Source organism: Oryzias latipes, assembly GCF_053564925.1.
Source record: "Oryzias latipes strain Hd-rR chromosome 1 unlocalized genomic scaffold, Olatipes_Hd-rR_3.1 chr1_Y".
NCBI lineage: Eukaryota > Metazoa > Chordata > Actinopteri > Beloniformes > Adrianichthyidae > Oryzias > Oryzias latipes.
Window position 1 is genome coordinate 9,841,970 of NW_027616335.1, and position 24,605 is coordinate 9,866,574.

A 24,605-nucleotide genomic window follows, 5' to 3' on the forward strand; every position below is an offset into this window, starting at 1 on the left:
TTACAAAAACAAAATATGTTTATTCAATTTCTTAAGTAAGATTATACATTTTTGCATTAAGACGAGCTTCATTTTGATATGCCGTAGAGTTATGTGGTTTTAACAACTTCAACGTTTCCTTAATTGAAGAGAAATGTATTTTTTTATTTTTAAAAAAAGTACACTTATCTGGAATATCTGATGCAACGGTTGCATTTAAAAAAAAGGAAGACTGCCTTTAAAAAAAAAAAGTGAAAAAAATTCCATGGAAACATGTCGGACGATCCAATCAACATACGTTCTGAGAAGAGGTCAGGCATGTGTAGAGAAGCACTTTTTGGTTGATCTTAGAGGCAATGTTAGAGATGGCCTTGCTGGTGATGAGCCAATAAATCCGTCAATCTGGGTATGTCTTATTTGTGTGTGTCCTTTAGTCTGTATTTGTATAGGAAGCAATGAACTGTATAGGAAATGCAGTTGCAGCTGGAGTGTCTGTGTGCATTTGTGCTTAGAAGGAGAAGTATTTGGTGAACCACTCCTGCTTCAGCCCTTCTGTGCCCCTTTGCTCCAGGTATGAGCCCCTGCAGAATGCAAAAAAAAAAAAAAACTATATCAGGCATTTAGGACATTAAACTAGAGGAATGCATCTTCCTCACCTACTGTCTAACATCCAACTGTCCTGTCAAATGTATTTTTATATTTAGAAATGGTGGAAATTTCCCTTCTGATTTTTATGATAAATGGCTCATTTATCATAAAAAGTGCAAAACAGTTATTATGAAAAGAAAAAAAATGCTTTGAATTAATAGTTTTAATGCTGTGACCAGAATATCCATTAAAAACAAAGTAATGATTAAAAAAATAGTGTTGAAGTGACAAAAATTGGAAAAAGAGCAAAAGTACTTGTTTTAAATAATTATTTAAAGAAGACATTGCTTTATGTTTTTTTTTCTCCTAATGATTTGATGGCTTGACCTACCAATGCGGGCATGTGACGCTGTTTCTTACTGACCAAAACCCAGAAAGAGTCACTGTTTAGAAAATTACCTTTTTTGTATGTCAAAAAATGTTTTGTGACCAATAAACTATTTAACTTCACTTTCAGCCTTGAAATTCATACCTGACTGATTGGGCTTGGAAGTGTGCATGTGGCTCCTGGCAGGAAGGGGACACGTATCGGATGCCTGTGGTGGGTGAGGGGCAGACGGGGAGGGGAGCCGTTGGCGCCGGCGTTGGAGGGATGCAGGAGGCCCGGGATCTGGTGGAACGTGGGAGGGACGGGGAGGAATGCTGCCCTAAGGAGATGGAAGTGTGCTTGTGTGGAAGAGAGGAGGTGGAATATTGGGGAGAGACGTGAGGGTGAGAGGATGACTGGTGGGGGAGGGTGGAGGAGGAGTGCTGAGGGATGGAGGACGTGGAGGATTGGGAAGGGAAGATGTTCCTGTCGAGGGCAGCAGTGCTAGGGATGCTGGTGACTCGGGGGGGCGACTCCACGCCCTTTCTCTGGAAGAAGATCAAATGCACACGAAAACCATTTAATATACAGCAAAGCACACAAAGTCAGTGATTCAGCTGCAGCCTTTCTATTAATGATGGGAATAAAAACTCACTTAAGGTAATTTCTTTACTTTCAATCAAAATATGACTACGGATTTTTCCCCTTTTATGAGTCTTCTGCAAATAAAGCAACACAGGTGCTATTTTAAAACGCGTTACCAATGGCCTTTCAATTATGAATATGCCGTTTTTAGCCAAAATTTTAAAATCAGTGTCTTTTTTTAGGACATAGTTTCTGCAGAGTGACAGTAGTTTAATAGAAATTTTTCCCTTGAGTTGTGGGCGTGACCGTTGGCGTGGTATAAGCCTACTTACACTTCCCGACATCCGACTGTTTACACTTTCTTCCACTTGCTTACAGCCCCGCACAAACCCCAACCTCACATTACCAGTGCAACAAAAATGGCGAGCAAAATTGGAGCTATGTAGCCGTACAGTTTTGATCCAGATTCCAGCTCAGACGAGGAAAACAAAGACGTACGTGGATCTATTTGTCTGCAAGTGGATGCATCAGAATGGAGCAAAGCAGGGAGCTAGTGGCCTGCCCACGTTTTACGTCACATGTAAATGTTTACAAGGACATTGACTGGAATCTTGATATATTTACAAATGTGATTAGGTAGGCAACCATATATTTAATTTTTAAACAAAACAGACGAATTAATCCATCAAGGTAAACCTCCACCAAGGTTACCTTTGATTCTTTTATGTTTTTATAGCTCTTAAATTTGCCATTTCTGACATTGTTTGCCATTAAGCTTGTTGATTTTATGCTCCATGAAGCACTTTAGTGATTTTCAATCTATAAAGAGTGCTACGGAAGAAAAGTTGCTCATTAACTTATATCACAAACACAGACATCGCTTATTTTTAATATTGTTAAGGTGGACAAAGTTAAACGTTATGAGCACATTTTTGTCCCCTAACCTAATCCCAAACCTACACAAGTAATAATAAAATAAAATGAAGATATACCAAGGGGCGCACTTTAATTGATTTATTTTATATTACAACAAATTACTTAAGCCTGTGCAACTGAGTGCTTGCACAGTTACTCCTTATGACCAACTTCCCTGAGGAAAATATAAAAGAAGAGAGTCAACAGTAGAATCTAAACACTGGAAATTCAGCCCATAGAACAGTTAGGCAAATAAAAACATTGATTTTCCAGCAAGGCTGAAAATGGGACATTTCAGCAACATTATGTACAATAAGCAAAGAAATTGGGACAGCTGACATTCTAAATTTGCCAACAGAATGGATTCTTCCTTTCATAACTTCTTCCCGTCTGGTGGCTTAGACATCTTCAATGATGACATCTGTCTGAAACCATCAAGTCTCTTGCTCTCTGAACCTTTAGGTGGGCCACCGCAGAGCCCAGGATGTGCAGGACAAGGGTCCTCCTTGGACATACACAGAGGAAGCTTTGAACATCTCAAAGATGTCGAAACATTAAACTTAATGTCATAGAAGTAGTTAAAAAGATTTTTCCCAGAAAATCTGGCTCCATTATACGTACCATTTTAAAGGATCTGTAGCAACAGACCAACATTTTTTTTTTGGCTTAGATGTTGCAATTTTTGTTTCATTATGAAAAATAAGATGTTTCATCAGGTCAACAAATCCTGATCAGGTCATCCTAAAATGTTTACCTCGCTAGCAGAGAGAGAAACACATGCCCCAGGATATACAGAGACTTATAGAGACTTAAACAACTACAGATTAGAAAATATGCATATTTATTTATGCGGTTTATGAGAAACTACTATAAAATGTGGCTAGGCTGGATCTGCAGAGGCTTTGCAGCCTCTACAGAGATCCAGACTCAATCAGGCTGGAAAGAAACATATTTGGATGAATAAATTATGCTCATGAGCCAAAGCGGACAAACTCACTCTCATAGTTGGAGTGACGCTCCCAGGGCGGGACTTGGTGTCCCTCAGCCTGAGGGTGTTGTTGTCCCCGGCAACAGGAGGGTGAAGTTGCAGCTGATGCCTCTCCTCCTGCAGGGAAGAAAAGACGAGGCAGGGATTTTACTGGCCTTGTTTACAGCTGCTGCTGTTGTTCTTGCATGTGGAGGGTAGACTTGTGTCCTTCATGTCACATAAACATCACACATGTCAAAATGCTCCGTAAGAAAAATGATTAATAAACATTTTTCCCCCAGGAGTAGAACGACATTCCAAGAATTACTATAAAAGCCTTGGTTACTTTAGGTGCATCACCACTGTCAGTTTAAGTCTTCACCAAAGATTTCCTGTATTTTTTATTTCTAGTCAGCCTTTTGTCGTAATCAGGTGAGAACTCTAATGCAAAAAAAGATAACGCCTTTTTCCTGAAAGGAATTCAACGTGACATGGCAGGTGCACGGTATTAGTCAGAAGGATATTCAAAGACTTAAACAAGCAGGACATAAGGTTAGAGTGCTGTTCACGTAGTAGTGAGCTTTAGAGGAAAACTGCCACTTGCCGTGAGAACCATTTATGATTTTAATTTCTAAACCACACAACTACAGGGAAAGCAGAAGCAATTTTGAAGAAGCAGTTCTCTTGCTTAAAAAGACACTTTTTTTTATTGTTTATAAGTTTTAAAATGAGTGAAGAACAGGCTGCACGGTGGCGCTGTGGTTAGCACTCTTGCCTCACAGCAAGAAGTCGTGCCTGGGGGACCGGAAACCAAACATCAATGGGGGACCTTTCTGTGTGGAGTTTGCATGTTCTCCCCGTGCATTCGTGGGTTTTCTCCGGGGACTCCAGCTTCCTCCCGCCGTCCAAAAACATGCTTCATAGATTAATTGGTCACTCCAAATTGTCCATAGGTGTGAGTGTGAGTGTCACCGCCGTGACCCCGAAAGAGATAAAACAGAAGAAGTTGAATGAATGAATAAAAAACAAATCAGTCAATTTGACTGGTATTTGAAAATGTATTAGTCAAAATATGTTCAGACAAAAATGATAAATCTCACGGGATCTTGCTCACAAGGTTTGCCCCAGTTAAGTAGAAATATTGGACATAAAGCCACTTTTTCAAGCAGACATGAGGTAATTTGTTATGCTACTTTTGTATTTTTTTTTGCATCGTTTTATCCATGAGTATTTTATTTCCACGAATGTTCTGTTGTTTCTTTTACAGAGACACACAGTTGTATAAGAAGGCATGAGATGATGTGCAGGCTTACATAATAAACAGCTGTTGCAGATACTGACCTGTGTTGTACCGAAAAGACCTAGGCTCTTTATAAGGCTTCCCAAATTTCCGACCCCTGCGTGTTGTTGAGTCAAAAACAGAGCAGAAAACACTTGTTCTTTCAGCCCCACTTGTCTCATGCTGTTGTTTTATTTTGAAGGCTGAAAATGGTCCATCTGGAAATTGGCTGCAGCTGGTTTCTCATCTTTTAGACTTTAATAGAATTATTGCTTTCCCTTTCATCTTTATACCATCCATCCATTTTCTGCACACACAACCCCACCGAGTGACAATCTAGAGCAGGGATGGGCGCGTTCCCTCGACAAGGTGAATTCAGTGACCACTTCCAATTTAAGGTCTATGTAGATGTGCAAAAATGTGTGTTTCAGGCTTCCGCGTCCCAAACTCTCACATTCAAGCAACGCTCTGCAAGTGTCTAAGTCTAGGTACAAAATGCATGGCCACTGGACGAGCGCTGAAAGTCAAACCAGGTTGAACTTTGACCAACTAGGGACTCAAATTTAGTGGTGATGTATGGGTGGTGTCCCTTTTAATTCACCAGAGCGCTAACCCTTTGAGAATTGATCACACTAATAGGAGCTCACCAGCATTTGAAACAGGGCCTCTTTCCCGTGAGGCAAGAGTGCTAACTACTGCACCATTTAGACGAGCAATATGATAGAGGTCTTGATAGGTTTTGAAACCTTTTGTTATTTTGCGTAGGTCTGCATCCTCACCACTAATCGTTTGATGAGCTGGTCTCTCTCTGTCAGCCTCTCCTGGAGTCTTCCCAACTGCACGTCGTCCCACCGAGGCTCCCGCCTCCTGCACCGCTCCTCCCGCTCACGCAGTCTGCAGATTAAAAAAAAAAAGTTTATTCTTGCGCAGACGGTGAAGGAGTGGTGGCGGTTTGCTGAACGTTTGTCCTCCACTCACTCATTCTCCAGAGCCACTATTCGAGCCTGCAGGTGGTTTTGGGCGCTACTGTACTCCGACACCAAGCTCTGAATCTCCCTCTTGTGCTCCCTTCTGATCTCCTCCACTTCTTCTCTCCTCTTCTCCTCCTCCCGCTCCTTCTTCTTCTCCTCGTCCACCTCCTCCTCCTTCACGTCATCCTCCCTTTTCTCCTCCCACTGCTTCTGGGACTCCTCAAGTTTCTCCATTTCCACCCTCAGTTTCTCCACCTCCTCCTTCAGACGTTGCGCCTCTTCTTCTAGCTGAGCGTCCCTCTTCTTCCTCATCTCTGCACTGTCCTCTTCTTTCTCCACAATTTCAGAATTCCTCTGAACTGACCTTTGATGGAGCAGCACACAGTTGGCAGTTACAAACTTCCCGTTGCCATAATTTTTTAAAACTGATTCTTAAATGGATCTGAGCTTTTTTTTTTACCTGCTGTTTTCTACTAGTTTTAAGAAAAGAGGGATTACATTTTCTGAAACAACCCAGCGCTGTTTCTCAGCAGAGGTAAGAAATCATACAAAAGCCTTTCACATTTCTATTCTTCTACCTTTTTTTAAGAAGAAATCCAATCATTTAGCCTGTTTCTGCTAATTTGTCACAAAGTTTTTTATAATAAAATGAAATATACATGTAATGGTTGGAGCTGACGTCCAGCAGCGTAGTTCCTTACACCCAGATTACAATTATTTCTAATTATTTTTTTCCCTAATACAGGAGCCTGCAACCTACATTCAACACTGAAAGAGCCATTCAGGTCAATTTCTCGCTGACAACTTGCCACAAAGGCTAAGATCACCCTTTAAAAAAACCAAAACAGTGCTTTGCATTTATATTTTAATAAATATTATGAAAAACATAAATAAAGAATAGCCTTATTTTCTAAGTATGAAACAGTTCATAACTTTTGACAGAGGTTCACATGACTTCCTTGCATAATAAAAACCACATTGTATCTCATAGGATAGTCTCAGTGTAGCAAATATAGTAGTAGGTAGTGTAATGCAGTTCTATAAAAAACAAAAAGACCCTTAATGTATTTTTTAGCCCACTTAAAATCTATCAAAAATTTAAAAAATCTGCTTTAAAATCCAGCAGACATTATGAGGAATCTGGTTGTGCTTATTGACCTCGCACTGATTTTCTGTGGTAATCGGCGCTCAAATATCGATCAACATGTTTTAATATGACTTTGGTAAATTACAGAGCTGCACCTCTGGATGGATTGTTGGAGCATCACAGCTACTGTAGTCAGGACCCTCGTGGAGTAATAAATATTGTTTGTGAATGAGTTGACTAAAGTTTGACTAATCTGACTGTTACCTTTCAATTAATTTGCCTAAAAATACATTACTTTTTTAAGCGCCTCAGGTTGCAGACCCCCAATATAAACTTTCTTTAGTTACATATTTTTAACTTTTTTAAATTAGTCAAGTATACTTTTTTTCCTGCTGCTGAACGTAAATCTGGTGGATTTTATTTTGAGTGACAAGCCAAGACTAAAGGCAATGGAAATGGAAAAACAGGATGGTTTTAAAAATGAGTCTATTCCTATTTTTCCAAATGAAGTGACGTATTCTGATAAGATTTTTTGTGTTTCATTGTGCAACAAGAAAAAATTCATTGATGTATACATTGATGTGCTACATCAATAGTACATCTGAGCTCTTCCTACCTTTCCTTTAATTGCTTCTTTAATGCAGCGTTTTCTTTCTGGAGCTCTTGCATGGCGCAGCGACTCTCATCCAGCTGACGCTCAAACACCTGGTACTGGTTCTGTTGCTTCAGGTCCTTCACACCATAAACCAGAGAGTAAAGAACAAATAAAAAGATGGTTTATGTCTTATTTTTATGATCAACCAACTTACAGACCATTAGAAAGGTTTGTGTGCACAGCCACTGCCAAAACAGACTCTTAGGAAAGTACAAAAAAAACTTGTTTCTGTTTTGCAAGAAAAACAATCCTATCAATAAAGCTTTTCAACAGTTTAAAAAACATGTGGTAGTGACTAGAATTTCTTTCTTAATCTTTTGCAGATCCCCCCCCCCCCCGCATATTTAAAGAAAATTGTTCAACTTTAAGAAACATATATCAAGGGTGTCTCTTTTTGCAGTGCATTGTGGTTGGGTGTGTGAGTCACCTGCTGCAGAGCCATCATCTGCGTGTGTGCTTGCAGTTGGGCCTGTAGGTCTTCTATTTGCTGCATGTGTCTCTGGGTCATCTGTCTGCTCCACTCCGTGTGCTGCTGGGTCAGCTCAGCTCGCTGCTTATCTGACAACGCACGCACAAAACCACACGGAAACAAGACCAGTGTTGCCCTCAGTACCCCTTTGCTGTTGCCATGGTGAATTGTAGCCATGGCAATGGGAAGTTCAGTGTTGGATTTGAAAACTTCTCCATGCACATCACTCTGCCTTAACTTCTTGCTCATTTTGTTCCTGTTTGTGTTTCTCTGTGAGCTCTTTTGTGTTGATAAATGAGTGTGTTACCGAGCTCCAGGTGGTGCAGCGTCTGAAGTCTGTTTCTTTCAGACAGCAGATCTTCTTTTGCCTGTCTCTCCATTGCCTGCAGCGCCATGGCATGACTGTGCCTCTCCTCAGCTGACGTTTGGGGCTCCTGTTCCATATTAACACATTTTCTTTTCAGTATTCATTTGCTTTTATTTGTAATCAAAGTGCAATTCTTTAAGCCCACAAAACACGTCCCGCATAAATAGGGCGCTTCAGCTTGCACTCGCTCACACTTACTGAGAGAAATTACACGGCTTTTCACGGAAACATTTTGATCAAAGCTGCTAAATTATTCATCATAGAGAAACTCTAAGAAGGAGAGGACATAGGATTTTTCAAGCAGCACATGAAAGTATGTATGTGTGTGTGTGCGTACGTACCTGCAGCAGCTCCTTCAGTTTTCTGTTTATCTCTTTGGTCTCTTGAACCTCCCTTTTCAGCCTGTCAATCTCAGTCTTGCCGTGACTATCGTCTCCCTGCCCCGCCTTCTTTTTCTCCTCCTGCGTTGGTGACAAATTGCAAGCAGAGGTTTTTAAAGGTCACCGTGCTGCCATCCTCAGCAGATGAGTTTGTAGCAAGAATTTGGATGCTGATGTTTGCTGACTTCATATAAAAAAATGAACAATTTTGACGTCCACTTAATGATCATTAAAGTCCAAATCATTGAAAGCGATTTAATTATGATTATGCTGTTTTTAGCTAAAACCAATAAACCTGACATTTCTTAGGAGAGTTTCTGCAGAGCAGCAGTAGTTCATTTGAAATTTGCCTCTGACTTGTGGGCGGGATCATTGGAGCAGAGCAACCCCGCCCTCACTTTCCATCAGCCATCTGTTTACACGCTCTCCCACTAGCTTACAGCCCCTCACATCCCCAAATACCATTACTGGTGCAACAAAAATGGCAAGCAATATCGGAGCTATCCGGCCGCACAGTTTTGAGCTGGATGTCAGCTCAGATGAGAACAACAAAGACGTTCATGGCTTTATTTGTCTGCAAGTGGATGCATCAGAATGGATCAGAGCAGGGAGGTTGTGGCCCATCCAGCAGACTTTCTACTCTCTTTTTAAAGTGGCATATTTTGTTTGCTCCTTTTTCACAAAGATCTGGAAAAAAATACTTACAAATGGAAACTTAAGGTTAATTTTCTTTATATATGTCATACATCAGCAGAAAAATGCCACAAAACCATGTTAAAAACACCAAAAACACTTTTTTCCTCTGGGTGTATCTTTAGCGCTTTCTGCTGGTTTAATTGCTCTTAAAAAACTTGTATCTGCTTCTGTTTGTTTTAAACTTGAAAGAATAAACGTTACCACAACGTGAGAAGAAAAAATGTGAAAAAAACATGTAGAAATTAAATGGAGCAAATATCTTGGGCTCACCTGCTCCTGCATCTGGGTCAGCTGAGCCTGCAGCTCAGATATTTGGCTCTGCAACTCCTGCTCTCGGTCCTGCCACCTCTGTTCACTCTCTGCAACGGCTGCATTCATTTCTATCCGGAACTCCGCTCTGAGGCGATCTTCACACTCCACCCTGGGGACGCAAATCAGAGCGAAAACGGAGTCACTATTAGCTTAAAAATGAATATTTATCATTTTCTACTGTTCCTCTCTCTCATCTTTGCACAATCTCGGGCATAGTTTTGTTCTGCACTTCATCTTCTGTTTAAGAAGTCCCTTTTCCCTAACAAGCATTGTTGTAGCCCAATTAATACTACTACTTCAAAGAACATGAGCACCAAATTGTAAGTTGTATTTCATTGTCCAGGTACTAGGAGTTCTGAGGACGCAGCAAAATCCTGATTTGATTATTTGTTTTAAAACATACATTTTTTTTATTGTTGACTATAATTTAAAAGTAAATGTGCATCTATACTTTGTCAAGGCTCTAGAGAACTCAAATGTTGTTTGGAGTCACCATCAACTTTGTCACACAGTTTGGGGTCACTTGATATAAAAAAAAAAACTGTCAGAGAGCTTTTTTATTTTGGTGTGGTTCTGTTGGTCACCATCTGAGTTTGAAGATTTTGTAAGATTGGTAAAAATGTATTTAGAAGATTTCTGTACTCTGTGAAGAAATGAAAAGTATTCTATTTAAAAAAATCATTTATTTGTTCAATAGCATCTAATGATATTAAAATGGTTCAGAGAATGAAGGCCAGTCGGTTGTCCATCACACATTTTCACCTCACCAAATCTGTCCCTCTTTGCAAAAAGTTCGGGACCCCTGTTCTAAAGGCTGCTACCTTATCCGGTCCTCCATCTGCCGCTGACTCTGCTCTAGAAGACTCTTCTCTGCATTTTTCCAGCTCTGCTCCAGGATCTTCTCCTCCAGCCGATGCTTGTCAGCCTTCAGAAAAGCCATCTCCCTCTGCTGCCTGTCTCGCTGCCTCTCGGTCTCCTCCTGAACCTGAGCCAGCCGACCCAGAGCTTGGCTAAGCTCCTCCTCCAAACGAGAACAGCGGGGTCCGCATGAGTGTGAAGCTTCAGGCGTAGCTTTTTCTTTGTGATTTGATTGTTGGATGGTTCCTTCTAACCTCTGGATCTGAGAGCACGGAGACAGTTCACTAAGCCTTCACAGCTTATGGGATTTAAGAGATATTTATTAATCAAAGATATACACACCTCAGTGGTTGCATCCTTCAGCGATTTCCTTAACTCCTCCTTTTCCTTCTCTAACCTGCTGCGTAGCTCGTCAGCAGCCCTCCTCTCCTCCTCCAAACGCAAACACACCTTAAAGAGCATTCATCCGTATCAAAGACAGTGTAGCAACCGTATTTAGTCTTCATTTTAGCAATTCTGTGCTATTATTACCTAATCTAATCAAAACAACACACGGCAAAAGCATGCTGAGAAGGGCAAGACTTTAAATAATCACTCTGTGAGCAACTATAATCCATTTATCATTTTTTTGGTTGATCTGTGGTCAAAGCCCCCCCCCTCCCTCCCCGGGTTCCCAAGATACTAAATTAGATAAGAAAGAAATCATTTCCTTTGAAGAAAAAAAAATATATATATAACATTAGTTATACGGAAGGTACCAATTTTAAACACTGAAAACGTTTAGAGCAATCGTTTTTCATCTGGGGGTGGGCAGTTAAACTCCTTGAGGCACAGAGGGTGTTGGAGAAGCTCAATTAGAGGATCACTACAAGCCCCCCCATCTCAGTTCCTGTCAGTTTGATGCATTGGCCCTGTTTTTTTGAATTGACACACTCAGTCATTTTTGACAGGTTTATGAATCACGGGCTCAAATGAGCTGTATCACACATATGCAGATCAGAAGCAGCTAATGACAGGAAACACTAAGACTCCAAGTTGCTTCTGCGCCCAAAATAACTACATCTAAAGTTCGGCTGAAACTGAAACCCAAAAATATCCACCTTTTAATGTTGACATTTTACAGTAGGCTATTTTAAAAAAATCCATTTCAGTTCACGTTTAAGAGTTTGTTTCCTCTAATAGTCTTCTTTGAACAAACAAACCCCAGTATGACAGAAGATGATGGTCTCAGTTCCAAGTGAATTCTTGGTGCAGTTTGGAAACAGTGTGAACACTAAGTCACAATTTAGAAAACCAAAGAACGGAGGAGGCGGAAGACAGAACATGACAAAGGAAAAGCATATTCATGTGGAGCACTACCCCCAAAATAAGCAGCTGTCATAACTGCATGACCTTTCCAAGCACACTGGTTTTACAAAGTAAATCGAATGAGAACTTTTCGGTATTTCCTGCCCAATCCAGGACTGTTCTAGTGTGACAGTGCAGTAAAAGGGAACGTTTATAGACTTGAATCCCCTAAAAAAGCTTGGGCAACCTGTTCTAGTTTAAGCTTGAAAAGCATATAAACTGATCATTAAAATTTTGTTTTTGTCATCAAATAAACCAATAATTGATATGATTTTATCTGGACTACTACAAAGCAACTTAATCTGTAATAAGTCATGTAGCCGTTAGTCCAGCATCTCTGAAAGATTTTAGGCTGGATTTTTATAGCTTCATTGTTTTTAAAGCAGTGAGACACTTGCCCTCACAGTACGCTTTAAATCGATTAAATTTGCACACTAAAGTTAGAAAGTCAGCCCTAGAAAACTGATTTTTTTTGTGCTCCCTCAATCTCATTTCAGCTTTTTAATGCCTTTCTAAGTCGTTTTTGGTGGCACTTTATGGTCCATCGCTTTTTTTTTAACAGCGCACTGTTCTGACTGACTGTTGTCAATCAACCTCTTCTGTGCCATGTGACCGATACAGAAGGAGTTCAGCTTTCCAAATTTCCATCGCAATCAGATCTTTGCTTTTATTCCATAAAACTAGACTTATTTTCTACAAAGATTTGAACTTTGAGAGTTTAAAAAGAGATAAAAGTGTGAAAACGTTCATGTCTGTCTGAGAAAAGTGTATAAAGTGTGCAGTGAGGAGTTTTACAGATTCTAGATTTTACCTATGGTGGACTAATTTTTTGAACGCAACTCTCACTGTAAAAAAAAAAATGTAAAAAAGAGTTTCTGACCTCTTGGTTGGTCTTTCTCTCTGAGCTCAGAGCTTCTTGAACGTCATTTAGTTCAGCTGCATGTCTCCTCATCACCTCCTCTATCGCCTTCCGCACCTGCTCCTTCAGTCGCCTCCTATCCTCCTCTGCTTTCTCCACCAGCCTCTTCTTCTCCTCCTCCAGCTTCTGCTGCACGTTTGCTCTCTCCGCCTCCACCTGTTCGATGTTCTTGTCCAGTTGGGAGCGGACGCGAACCCTCTCGACCTCCAGCTCCTTGCGCAGCCGGTCCACCTCTTCATCTTTTTCCCTCCTCAGCTTATCTCTGATCTCTTCAACGTCTTTGAGTTTGGCCTCCTTTTCTTCATCTCTTTCTTTGCGCAGCTTTCTCCTCTCCTTCTCCATATGATCTTTTTCTTGTTCCCTCTCCCTCTGCATGTTTTCCCTTTCCTTTTCGATCTCCCTCTGCAGTTTGTCCCTCTCGTCGTCCGCATGTTTTTGGATGCGGCGCAGCTCTTCACTCTGGGCTCGCACCATCTCCGAGCGCAAACTGGACAGGGCCTCAGCGTGCTGTAACACACACACACACACACACACAATAGATACTTGCTTCATGTTAGATATTCTCCAAGCGTCATTTGTCCAGTGTTAGGGTGGTACCTGACGTATCTGCCGGGCGTGATCATTGTTCCTGCCGCTGCTCTGCAGCTCCAGCTCCCTGTTCCTGCTCTGCAGACGGCTCACCTGGCTCCTCAGCTCCTCCACTTCAGCGCACACACACACTTCACAGCCTCTGCGATTCAGCAGCTCCTCTGCCGGACACAGGGGACACACATCGAATTAAAACCAATGCCACTTAATTCGCAGCTACTGCACAAGCTCCCTAATTAGTTCCATTCAACAGAAGTAAGAACAACAGAGAGGATTATGAGAGCAACTCACTTGCAAGAACTTTAACAATCTATTGATCTTAATGCAAGACCTGAAAGGAAATCTAATGCAGGAAGTTGCTGATAAACAGAACTCAGCAAACGGGAGACTCAACCCTTCACCACAGGCATGCAATAACTCACACAACATTTACAAAACTCTGGCTCAACTGAGATGACAAAAAAGAAAATCAGATTCACAATCATGATTTGGGGACTAAATCTTTGCGACAGAGTGATTATTACAGATAATGAGGGAAAACCTTTAAAAGTAAAAAAAAGAAATAAGAAAATGGCGTTACTTATTATCCACAGGTTTATGACAATATGCCCTGAAGTCTTTCTTGGAGGCTTTTTGACCATCTAAATCACGGGGCTGGAAACTTTAATGCTAAAAAAGCCATTTGGTCCAGTACTAATCAAAATCCATAAAGAGTCGCAAAGTCCCTGTTTAGAAAAATACACTTTATTTATGGTTTTGTGACCATTAAGCCAATTACCGGTATCTATAAAATGAACCTATTCAACATTTTCAATAAGTCAATTATCATAATTTTCTTTGAATACTTTCGCCAGCAGCGCATAAAAGTTTTTTTCAAAACAAAATACACCCTAAGTCAAACAAGATCCTTCTGCTGCAGCAGATTTACTTGCAAATAAGAACGCAAGAAAGCCAAATCAAAACAAGGCATCTTTCTATCAGTATGACTTTGATGCTTCTTCATCATTTTTCCTCCTTGTACTGTCAAATCTAAACATGACAACAACCAACTTTTTAAATAAATCCACATAAGCTCATTCTATGAATAAACCACCCTTATCATTATTTTCTCAGTCATGTGACATGTTAAAATTCTAAATATAAATGCCAAAATTTATTTAACTAAAATAAAAATCAGTCACAAAGCCTTTATTTATTGAAATTGTTTGATTTTTTTTCCATAGCTAAAGAGCCACGATGGAGGGATGAAGGAGTCGCATGTGGCTCCAGGGCCTCAGGTTGTAGATTCCTGATCTAAATATCGAGCATCTAACTAAAGGCTTATCTCTGTCATTGTGTGGTAAATTGGGGTGTGTTTTTGCTAAGACGAGTACTAAGATCCAGTGCTAAAACCATACTACAGATGTAACTGTGATGTAATGTATGTCTTGATTCCTATTTTATTTAAGTAAAGTTTTCTTCCCATCCAGCTGATAAACAGCATAGAAGGCCTGAGAGTCTTAAGAGACCTTTGCTACCTCAGGAGGGGTTAAATCAACTCCTCCTTGGACACTCCAGAGGTATAGCTGTGTATGTCAATGAAATCCTCAATAAACTACGAAAAAAGTCATGGAGGTGCCGCAAAAATATAGTTTTACATAAAAATAAAAATTTAGAAACTTTATTTTAGATACACTAAAGCAAAGATAAATTTCAATATTTTTAGCCAAAAAATTGATATCTATGAAGGTACGGTAATTAGATATTTCTTTGTCCACCGGGGGACAGTCTATCATCTGTCCCCAACTTACCCCCTTCCTCATATAACCTCATAATAGGGTGAGGGGGTGGGGGGCTTAGCCTGCGATGAGCCTTGGGGGGGGGGTTTACTAGGCAGTGACCCCCCTCCTGTGGTTGCCGTATGGAGTGGGCCCCCCCTCTTTCGGTTTTATTTGCACCTTAGACATGTAGGGCCCTTGGTAGGGGGGGTGCTTGGACATCACTGCCAGCAAGCAGCGGATGTCCTCCTAGCACCCTACCCGCCAATTTTAACCGCACCTTAGACATTTAGGGCCCCTTGGTGGGGAGGGTGAGGGGACATCACTGTGAGTAATCAGGAGACGTCCCCTTAGTGCCCTACCCGCCAATTTTAACCGCACCCCCCTTAGTACACACACCCCTCCCCCCTCAATATATACATCCCAACATAAACACACACACATGCACACACACACTCTCTCAAACACACATACACGCACACACATTTTGCAAGGAAGGTGGGACCTAGGACCATCTGTCCCCTGCCTCTTCCCTGGTGGGGGGTACGGGCCCCTTTGCAACGGCGGCTGTGTCCCCGGGGTGCCGGCTTCCTGGGCCCGGCGGTGCTCTCTCCGCGCGGTGGGGGGGTTCACATTACATCTGAGCCGGGGGTGTTCGTGTCCCTGGGGGGTGGGTTCTGGTCCTTGCTCCTGAGTGCTGGGCCCCGCCAAATTTCCAACTGTGGCCGAGCCTGGTCGGGCCATATTTACAACACCCCTTGTGGGCCCTCTTTTTTCCCCGGGGTTCCCCCCTTCTGGGCGGGGGCGGCGGGCCCCTGCCTCGCTCCTCCCTGGACCAACCGTGGGCCGGGCGGATGGCTGCCTGGAGTGCGGAGTGGGTCTCCCTTGGGGGGTCCTGGCTCGTACCTGGGGTTGGGGCGGGGGGATGCCCGGAACTCCTGGGTGGTGGTGGGGTGCTCGTCTGGGGCTGTGGGCGTCCTTCTCCGGTGGGGCCCTGCGTTGGGTTCTCCCGGCGCGGCGGGGGGGCTGCTCTTCTGGTTGGGCTGGGGCGGCGCCCTCTTTCCCTCCGTGCCTCCCTGCTCTCTGGCTCTGGGGGCCTTGCGGCGGCCCTGCTGGCCCTGGCCTGGGTGGCGGGCTTGGTCGCCCGGGCGGCGGTTGTTCCCTGCCGGTTCCCGTTTGGCGTTGGGGGGATTCCGGCTGCCGCTGCTGGTGCGGTGGGGGTCTTGGGGTGGGGATGGCTGGGCACTCTCCCTCCTTCTTTTCACGTTCCACCATCCATTTTAGAAGAACATAAACACTCACCTGAGCACAGGTGTTAGCTCAACAGACTGAATGACTGAAATATTTCACACTAGTTGGTTTTAAGGCATAAGTATGCGTGTGAACACTATCTGTTTTGTGTACATGTCGACAGGTGGACATTATTGCAACTAACAGGTGTGTTTATAACATTTGAGTGTGTGTGTGGACAGGCTCCGCCCTTTTTTTTTGTTTTTTTTTACATTTGAACCTTACCATAATGATTAACAACCAGTAAACTTGCTGCTTTATGCTGCTTCATGGTCTTATCCCCCTTCCCCTCCTATTATCACCCCCTACCCCCCCTCTCTCTAACGTCCCTCTCTCTTCTTCCCCTCTTTCCTTTTCCGTCCGGTCCAACACCAAAGATTTTCAGACATGTTTGAAATGAATAAAGTTTGGCCTCAATTACAAAAGGGGTTTATTCAGACATACCTTTGGTTTGTCTGAAGATGAATAACCCCTCTTGTTAAAGTAAAATATGTCCAACCCAAGAGGCCCTCAGCTCTCATCTGTCTGCCTAGCTGTTGGACAGGACAAGTTAAAGAAAAAAAAAAAAAAAAAAAAAAAAGATATTTCTTTGTCTATAATATTTGATGGCAAAACATTTTATTATTAAAAAAAAGGAAATAATAGACATTTTTTATCTACGGGGATTAAATTATCTGTTGTAAAATATGCGTTGAGGTTTGCTCAAGTAGGAGGGTGTTAAAAAATGTGTCATGATGTGGCCTGACGGTTCTTGTTTAAGGGGAGAAAAGATTATTGGAAATTATACCAGTCAGACCAAAAAAAGTGCTTTGAATCCAGTAATCTTTGCTCATTTGGTATCCCGACACCTTGACAAAAAGCTATCGGGGGAGGAGGAGCAATAGCAGCTTGTTGCTGCATCTCTTTGTAGCAAAGAAGCATGAGGCGAAAGCCTGATGAGGAACAATGGAAATGCAACGATCTTTGCTGACTTTGCTTTTTCTTCTCACTTGACTACAACAGAGGAGCATGAGGATAATGTAAAGAGTCAGACTCAACCTGCTCGGCTTTGCAGCTCGTCTTCCTGCAGCAGCAGCCTCTCCTTGGCGACTGCAAGCTCCTCCTCCGCCCGTTTGGCCACGCCTTCCGCCTCCGACACGCGCTTCCGATGCAGCTCCAGCTCCTCCTCAAGGTCCTGGTGGTGTGCATCAACGCCAGGAGTGTTCAGGGGGGAATACAGAGGAAGAGAAGATAGATGAGAAAAAGAGGAACCAGCGAGAAGTTTGATATGGATAAGAAGTGGGCAGACAAAGAAATCAAGTCAGACAAACAGATGATATGGAGGAGAAATAAAACGAGGCATAAAATGTGATGAGTCAGAAGCTTTCTAGCACAGAATTCCGCCTTTAATGGTGTGCTTTGAGGGCTTATGTCAGCTCTGTGGCGGCTCTCCCAGGGCTTCTCTAATGCTTGAGGTGGTAATGATGGTGGCAGTGACTATCTTGCTACTGCTACTCATTAGCAGATAGTTGGCAGAAGAAATCATACTCAGGGAAGGCTGTCTGTGGTTAGACCAGCATAACCTCCAGGCCTTGTTACCTCACTCCCAACTTTCCTATTAACACAAAATCAGTAGCTGCTGAACCAAGAGCAGAAAGCTGCAGCTTCCCTGAATCTATATTCACACCGAGCATGTGTTGAACATTCATTTTTCTTTCACAGGTCTATTCCGATGAATGAAGGAGTTGGTGTCATATAATTCAGGTGGGGCACAAACCACAGTTAATAATTTCTCCTTCGTGATAAATTTTCAAACGGTTGGCACTCCTGTCAATTTAAAAGGGACGATCCCCATACGTCACTACCAAATTCGAGTTGCTAATTGATCAAAATTCAACTGGTTTAACTTTTAACGTTCAAAAGCATTGCCTTTTAATACAAAGAGTCCGAAAATGGACTTAAAAACTTGCATAGCGACACGTAAAATTATTAAATGTGAAAGTCCAAAATGCGCATTTACGCACATTAGCATAGACTTTTCATTGGAAGTGGTGGCTTGAATGCGTGTTTCCGCGCCGTGTGTGAATTTTAGCATCACAGCTCTGATTCTAGGTTCAGGATGATGGAAAGTGATCACTAGGATGTATACCTGTATGCGCTCTTGCAGTTTCACTGTGTTTCTCTTGCTCTCTGCCAGCCTCTCCAGGTGACTTTCCACCTCTGCTTCAGCCCGCTTCACTCTTTCCCGCAGAGCACTGTGCATCCCCTTCTTCTCCTCCTCTTCCCTCTCCTCCCACCTCTGCCGCTCCTCCCTAAACTCTGCCTCTATTCTCTTCCTCATCTCCTCTTTCTCCTCACTCAGATCATTCACCTTTTTCTCCCACTGTTTCCGCTCCTCTTTCATCGCTTCTTTCTTTTCCTCCTCTGCTCGCTCCCTGTCCTCCTTCAGCGCCTTTAGCTCCTCCAAGAGGGCTTTCACTCTTTCCAAGTCCTCCCGTTTTTCCATCCTTCGGTCCTCCTCTTGCCTCTCCTTCTCCTTGTCCTCTCTTTGTCGCTCATCCTCTTTCCTCTTATTCTCCTCATCTGAAGCTTTCTCCAGCTCCTCACATTTGGCGCTCAGCTCTTGGATCTGCTCCCCGGCTTTCTCCAGTTCTTTGCTCAGTCTCAGGCTCTCCTCTTGGGCAACACTGATCTGAGCTTTGGCCTCCTGGAGCTCTTCCTCTGAGGCCTGGAGTTTCTCCTCAAACTCTTTCCTCAGCTCTGCTTCAGTCTCACGCTCCCTCTCCTCTGCCTGGATGCGGAAGAACTCAAAATCTGCTTGAACCTGGAGGCAGAAGGGATTACAAACTGTTTTTAGAAATAAATAAATGAAGAAACATCTCGGGCCCTACAAAACTGCTAATTTGCATTAATGATTTTTTTATGATTTGCAATAGCAATGGAAGTCTGCTTCAAAAGCCTGTTCTATTAATGTTATGTTGTAGCTAGTTTCTAGGTCAACTATTTGTCTCCAACTTTTTATGCAGCCATGACGGATTTTTGAGTTCATTTTATTTAAGGAGTCTTGCTTTGTTTAGAATTTGCAGTAAAAGTAGTCTTAGATGAAGAAATGAATGGAGTGCACGCACAGGGAGAGCAGATGTTCAGATTCAGTCTCATGTTTTTAGTTGTCAGTATGGGTTTTCTAAAAGAAGCAGATTTTTTTGTGATTTTCAGTGTGATCCACAGCATGTAAATAATTGGGTCTGATTTTTGTAGGACATGTTCTGGTGCTCGTATGCTTTGCTGCTTCAGATGGGAGGAAAAAAGAAAAATGGATCCCATTACACCAGCATTATGCAATTACACACCTGGGCTCCGACCCGCTGCTGCTCATCCAGAGACTCCTGCAGCTCCAGGAGTCGTGTCCTCAAAGCTGACCCCTCTCCTTCGTGGCACGTCTCCACAAGGATGCGGTGCAGCTCATCGTGGTGGGCGTGGCTCAGGGCCTGCAGGGCTGTCTCGTGCTCCTCATTCCTCATGTTCAGAGAGTAAATCACCTGCAGATTGGCAGGAATAAGCAGTAGTAAAATCATTGTTAAAACCCTGCACAAATGCATATCATTTTTCAAATAAAAATGTTTTTACTTTATTTGACCACAGCCAATTTATTGCATTTTAATTGTCAAAATATAGAAGAGCAGCCAGCATCAAACATCTTGTCTTTACTGGTGTCAGCCAAATAGAGAAGGGACTTTTCTCTGACCAGGTCATGCTACATGTGCATTTTCTTATAATGCTTATGAAATAGCGGATAATGAAATACCGCGAAGGAGGGTCTAAGGGCAGCGATGCCCTTAGTTTGTTTAGTTAGTCTAGTTTAGAATTTACCTATTGAATTGTATGACTTCTTTATAATTTTATATTTACAACACAATTGCCAGTATGAAACCCGTTGAGATGGCTATTGTTGTGATATGGGGATATATAAATGAAACTGAATTGAATTGAATTGAATTGAATTGAATTGAATTGAATTGAATTGAATTAATTTTTGCATGCCTGCTAATGTTTTGTGATCACGTCTTCTGAAGTTTCCAAATTAACGATATTTGGGTTCTACTTTCACACAAATTGTGTGATTAGACCAGAACAGAACTAAGCAGGCTGACCTTCCTGTATGTCTTAATAACGTAGCAAACACCAGAAAAATACAGTATAGACAACAAGTTTATAACAACTCCTTGTAACCCTTGTGCTATCTTACATGACCCCCCCCTTACATTGACGTGTTCTCACTACCATGACAAAGGTGGATAAAAGAGGAAAGATTTCATGTAATCCATGGACACCAGTGAGGTTCACAAATCATTGAAGAAAAAAGGTTCAGAGCACTGTCTAGTGGGTCTAGATGACCCAACTCCCAATGTTAAAGTGCCTAGGATAGCACAATGGTTAAGAATCTTCACCTAAAAGGTAATACGCTCCAGTCATATTTTGAGCTATTCTCAAAGCCTTCTCAGTGGTTTTTAAATTATGATTATACTGTTTTTTAACCAAAATTTTAAAAACCTGTGACATTTTCTAGGACATAGTTTCCAACGCCAGTAGTTTACTAGAAATTCGCCTCTGAGTTGTGGGTGGGACTGTTTACTTGAAGTAAGCCCACTCCAACTTCTCCTCCTTGTTGCAGAGAGCTCTCTGTTTACATGCTCTTACAGCCCCTCACACCCCCAACGCAACATTAGTGGTGCAACAAAAATAGCGAGCAATATTGGAGCTATCCGGCCGTACAGTCTTGATGCCAGCTCGGACAAGGAAAACAAAGACGTACATGGATCTATAAATGCATCAGAATGGAGCTCATGGCCTGCCGTATGTATTTTCAACGTCACAAGAAGCTCATTTTCACACTTCATTTTGTCCTCTGCTCCTGATGCACGAAACTTTGAATAAAGAAATACTCAGAAATGTGATTTTGAGCGAATTTTCTTTATATATGTCCTCCATAATCAGCAAAATGCCACAAGAATATCTTAAAAACACCCAAAAACACCATGGGACAGTGTAATAACCTACAGCAGATGAAGTTGAAAATAAAATAGTTTGTGATTGACAGGTTTGGAGCTTTATTCAAAGTTCTCTTCTCTCAGTCTTTCCAAGCACTGTTTTAGAAATACACAATATTTCCTTTTAGTCGGGTACATAAAGTATGCAAAAACCTACACATCCACTTTTATCTGTACAAAAGCTTGTCCTTATGAAAGTGGCAGTGTGAATGGACATACCTCATGAATTCTTCAGGTTCCGTAAAAGCCAAATAGAGACTTTTTGCAATTGGAGGTTGTGAGTGTACATGCAACTTTAAAAGGAGAGCGAACATTTCAGGAATGTTCTCTTTTTTGACACCACATATTGGCTGGATTCTTTATAATATTCTTTTATTGTTTTAGGAAATGATTCAACACAATGACGTGTGAGCATAACTAATACAAAGTTGTGTTGCTTTCTCCCCCAAATACACAGAAATATTTTTTGGACAAATGAGCTGCAAATTAAACTAAAAAGACTTTCTAAACTTCATAGAAAGTCTCAAATGCTTTACCATGAAACAGGTGAGCACAGAAAAAACCAATAGATGGGTGTTGGAGTTGGTACTTTGCAAAATTGCTCACATAACAGACAGATCTTTGAGGTAGCAAACATTAAACTGACCAAAGAATAGAGACAGCTAACAAGAAACTCCAAAACTGTGTGCATCTACTATAACCATAGACTTGTGAGCCAGTACAGTCCCAAAGTGAAGCCGTAATTCCTGCCTGCATGTGTGGCATCTCTTTCAGCTCCCATGCAGAGTATGGCCAGCATGTTTGAAATACAGTCTATATCCCTCCCCGCCACTCATTTTAACCTCTGCGCCACATCTCCAGCCTCATCATTTGCTGTGGGTGACCCTGACGTCTCACTTACCCACTCGAAAAAGTGTTTGTGTGCGCACGCAGGAATGATATGGGCTCATATTTTATACGGACGCCTCTCTGTCTGCAGCACTCAGCTGGCACAGCTGTGCCGGACATTCCCTGTGTGTGTTTCTGTGCTGTGTGTGTGTGCTCTGCACACATGCTAACAGTAAATCTCAGACAAATCAGTCCTATATTTCAATGAATCCAGCTCCACGTATTGATCCTGTCACTGGATGGGGTCAGTCTAAATCTGGCCCAGCTTGTCAGTCATACTGCCTGAACTTTGGCTCACAGAGAATGACTCGTGACGCAGAGGAATGCATGGTCCCCTAAAACAAGGGCAGGCACTGAGGCCGCCGAGTTTCCTCGTCATCTGGTTTAAAAGTGAGAGGGCAGACCGTGGCAGGGGAGAAGAAAAGAAGACTATTTAAAGAAAGGTCAGCTAAAAACCAGGATTTGTTGGGGGAGCCTGTGTGATCACAAACCTGAACGTTGCACCAGATGAGTAATCACCTCGATTTCAAGTGCTGTTCATTACTATGTTTCTAAAACTACCCCTGGAAGGAGCTTTTCCGAATATTTTGAAAGCTGGCTGCAGGGGTTGGCTCCCTTCGCTGCAAAAGCATCAGTGAGGTCTGCCGCTAATGCCGTCTGACGCGGTCTGGCTCGCAGACTGGAATGCAATTCATCCTAAAGGTTTAGGCAAGATCTTCCACACAAACATGGTCAGAGGTGTTATGCACACAGACATACTGTATAACCTCTGAAACAAGTGGATTGCTTCAAGTCTTTCTATTGGTGACTAAACAATAGCAGACCAAACTAACTGGGTTTGGTTCAATAGTGTAAATGTGAGATCTGCATGACTTTGTACCCCTGCTCCCTAAAAAAAAAAAGGAAACGGAATCTTTGTCTGATCATTTTCATTTCAATTCAAAATATTTCATCTCAATCAACTATTTTATGAGCTTCACCTAAAATGACCAAGTTACACCTAATCTTTATTCTCAAAAACACCCAAAGGTGATTAAACACTCATAAAAAATTATATTTTTGTTGTGTGTTTTAATGTATAAAATAGCTGATGTTAAGATTTGAAGAGTTTACATCAAATGTTATAATGGATTTAAAAAAAAGAGCTAAACAAGTACCGGTACTGTGTTTTTGAAAATAGCTACATGTCTATACCTAATATATCTGGGCGGACATGATGTAGAGCGGTTAACCCCTGTTTGAAAGGTTCAGTTTTCTGTCTTGTCCGACCATTTGTCAAAGAGTCCTTGGACAAAACTGTCCAACTGTATAAGAGAACTGGACTGAGGGAGTGTGATGTCACCCATAGAAAATGACTTGCTTCCGGTTCCAACAAAATGAAGTAAATTAGTTGCCATTGTTCGCAATATGGACGTCACCATGTCAGAACCACAAATCGTCAGCAAGCAGTGATTAGTCTGAGTTGGTCTGAGTCAACATTTCTATGGCAACCACTCTCACCAATCAGGAGTGAGCATGTTGGAAGTCCACACCCCTTTCACTTGAAAGCAGAGTTGGGATCATCTGTCAATCGACCGCTTCTAACTTTTGATGTGAGATCACATATTCGAATTGAATAACTCATAAAAAAATATATATTATGGGGAAAAAAATGAGGATTAGCAAAAACCTGTTTAAAAAAGTAGCAGACAGTTACTCTGACAAATTTGATAACTGAGTAATAGCTGTTTATTTCTCTGTAGAAGTTTCTGTAATTTTGGCTTCTTGGAGTCTGCAGGTACACCCTGTATAGAACACAAATGGGGTGGGGTCACTCAGTCCAGCTTTCATATGCAGTCAATTAGCAAGACGATGAACCCCACATTGCTCTTGGTGATTGAGGTTGGCACCACGGCACCAGAGCCGCCATCAGAGTATGCAGTTGTATGTGTGTGCATAGGTGAATAGTAGTGTGACTGTAAAAGCACTTTGAGCCCTAAATCAAGGTTACAAAACAGCATTGTGTACACTATTTACAATTTAATTAGTCATTTAAAAAATGTTTTTGCTCATTTTGCATTTATTAAAACTTTCAAAATATAAATGCAATAAACAAAACCTCAAAAACGGTTAAAAATGTATGACCAATTGCAATACGTAAGATAGCACATTTACCCTAAAATCTGAGACTATTCATTTTTCCATTTTCATTATGCAGTAGTTTTCTGTATAAATCAAAACCAAACTGTGCAGGTTTATTTGAATCCTCTACAATCCCCTTTTACTCTAGCAATCCTGGATACTATTAAAAGAGAAAACTATTACACTATTATAA

General features: G+C 41.9%; 1 protein-coding gene across 2 annotated transcripts in view; it reads right to left on the reverse strand.

The window, feature by feature from the left end:
• Positions 1-24,605, reverse strand: part of fam184b (family with sequence similarity 184 member B) — a 27,499-nt gene continuing 2,894 nt past the window's right edge. Inside the window, exons 2-18 of one of the 2 annotated variants that reach the window (XM_023956681.2) lie at positions 19,706-19,894; positions 18,727-19,179; positions 17,415-17,550; positions 13,339-13,490; positions 12,703-13,248; positions 10,818-10,925; positions 10,439-10,737; positions 9,576-9,726; positions 8,571-8,690; positions 8,170-8,296; positions 7,821-7,951; positions 7,355-7,470; positions 5,659-6,015; positions 5,460-5,574; positions 3,432-3,539; positions 1,100-1,482; positions 1-560 (exon numbers count right to left, since the gene is read on the reverse strand). In XM_023956681.2, coding sequence (XP_023812449.2) covers positions 488-560; positions 1,100-1,482; positions 3,432-3,539; positions 5,460-5,574; positions 5,659-6,015; positions 7,355-7,470; positions 7,821-7,951; positions 8,170-8,296; positions 8,571-8,690; positions 9,576-9,726; positions 10,439-10,737; positions 10,818-10,925; positions 12,703-13,248; positions 13,339-13,490; positions 17,415-17,550; positions 18,727-19,179; positions 19,706-19,894 — 3,564 coding nt within the window. In that variant the 3' untranslated portion in view covers positions 1-487. Of the gene's footprint in view, positions 561-1,099; positions 1,483-3,431; positions 3,540-5,459; positions 5,575-5,658; positions 6,016-7,354; positions 7,471-7,820; positions 7,952-8,169; positions 8,297-8,570; positions 8,691-9,575; positions 9,727-10,438; positions 10,738-10,817; positions 10,926-12,702; positions 13,249-13,338; positions 13,491-17,414; positions 17,551-18,504; positions 19,180-19,705; positions 19,895-24,605 lie in introns of both variants that reach the window. The other variant, XM_023956678.2, reaches the window with a different exon arrangement.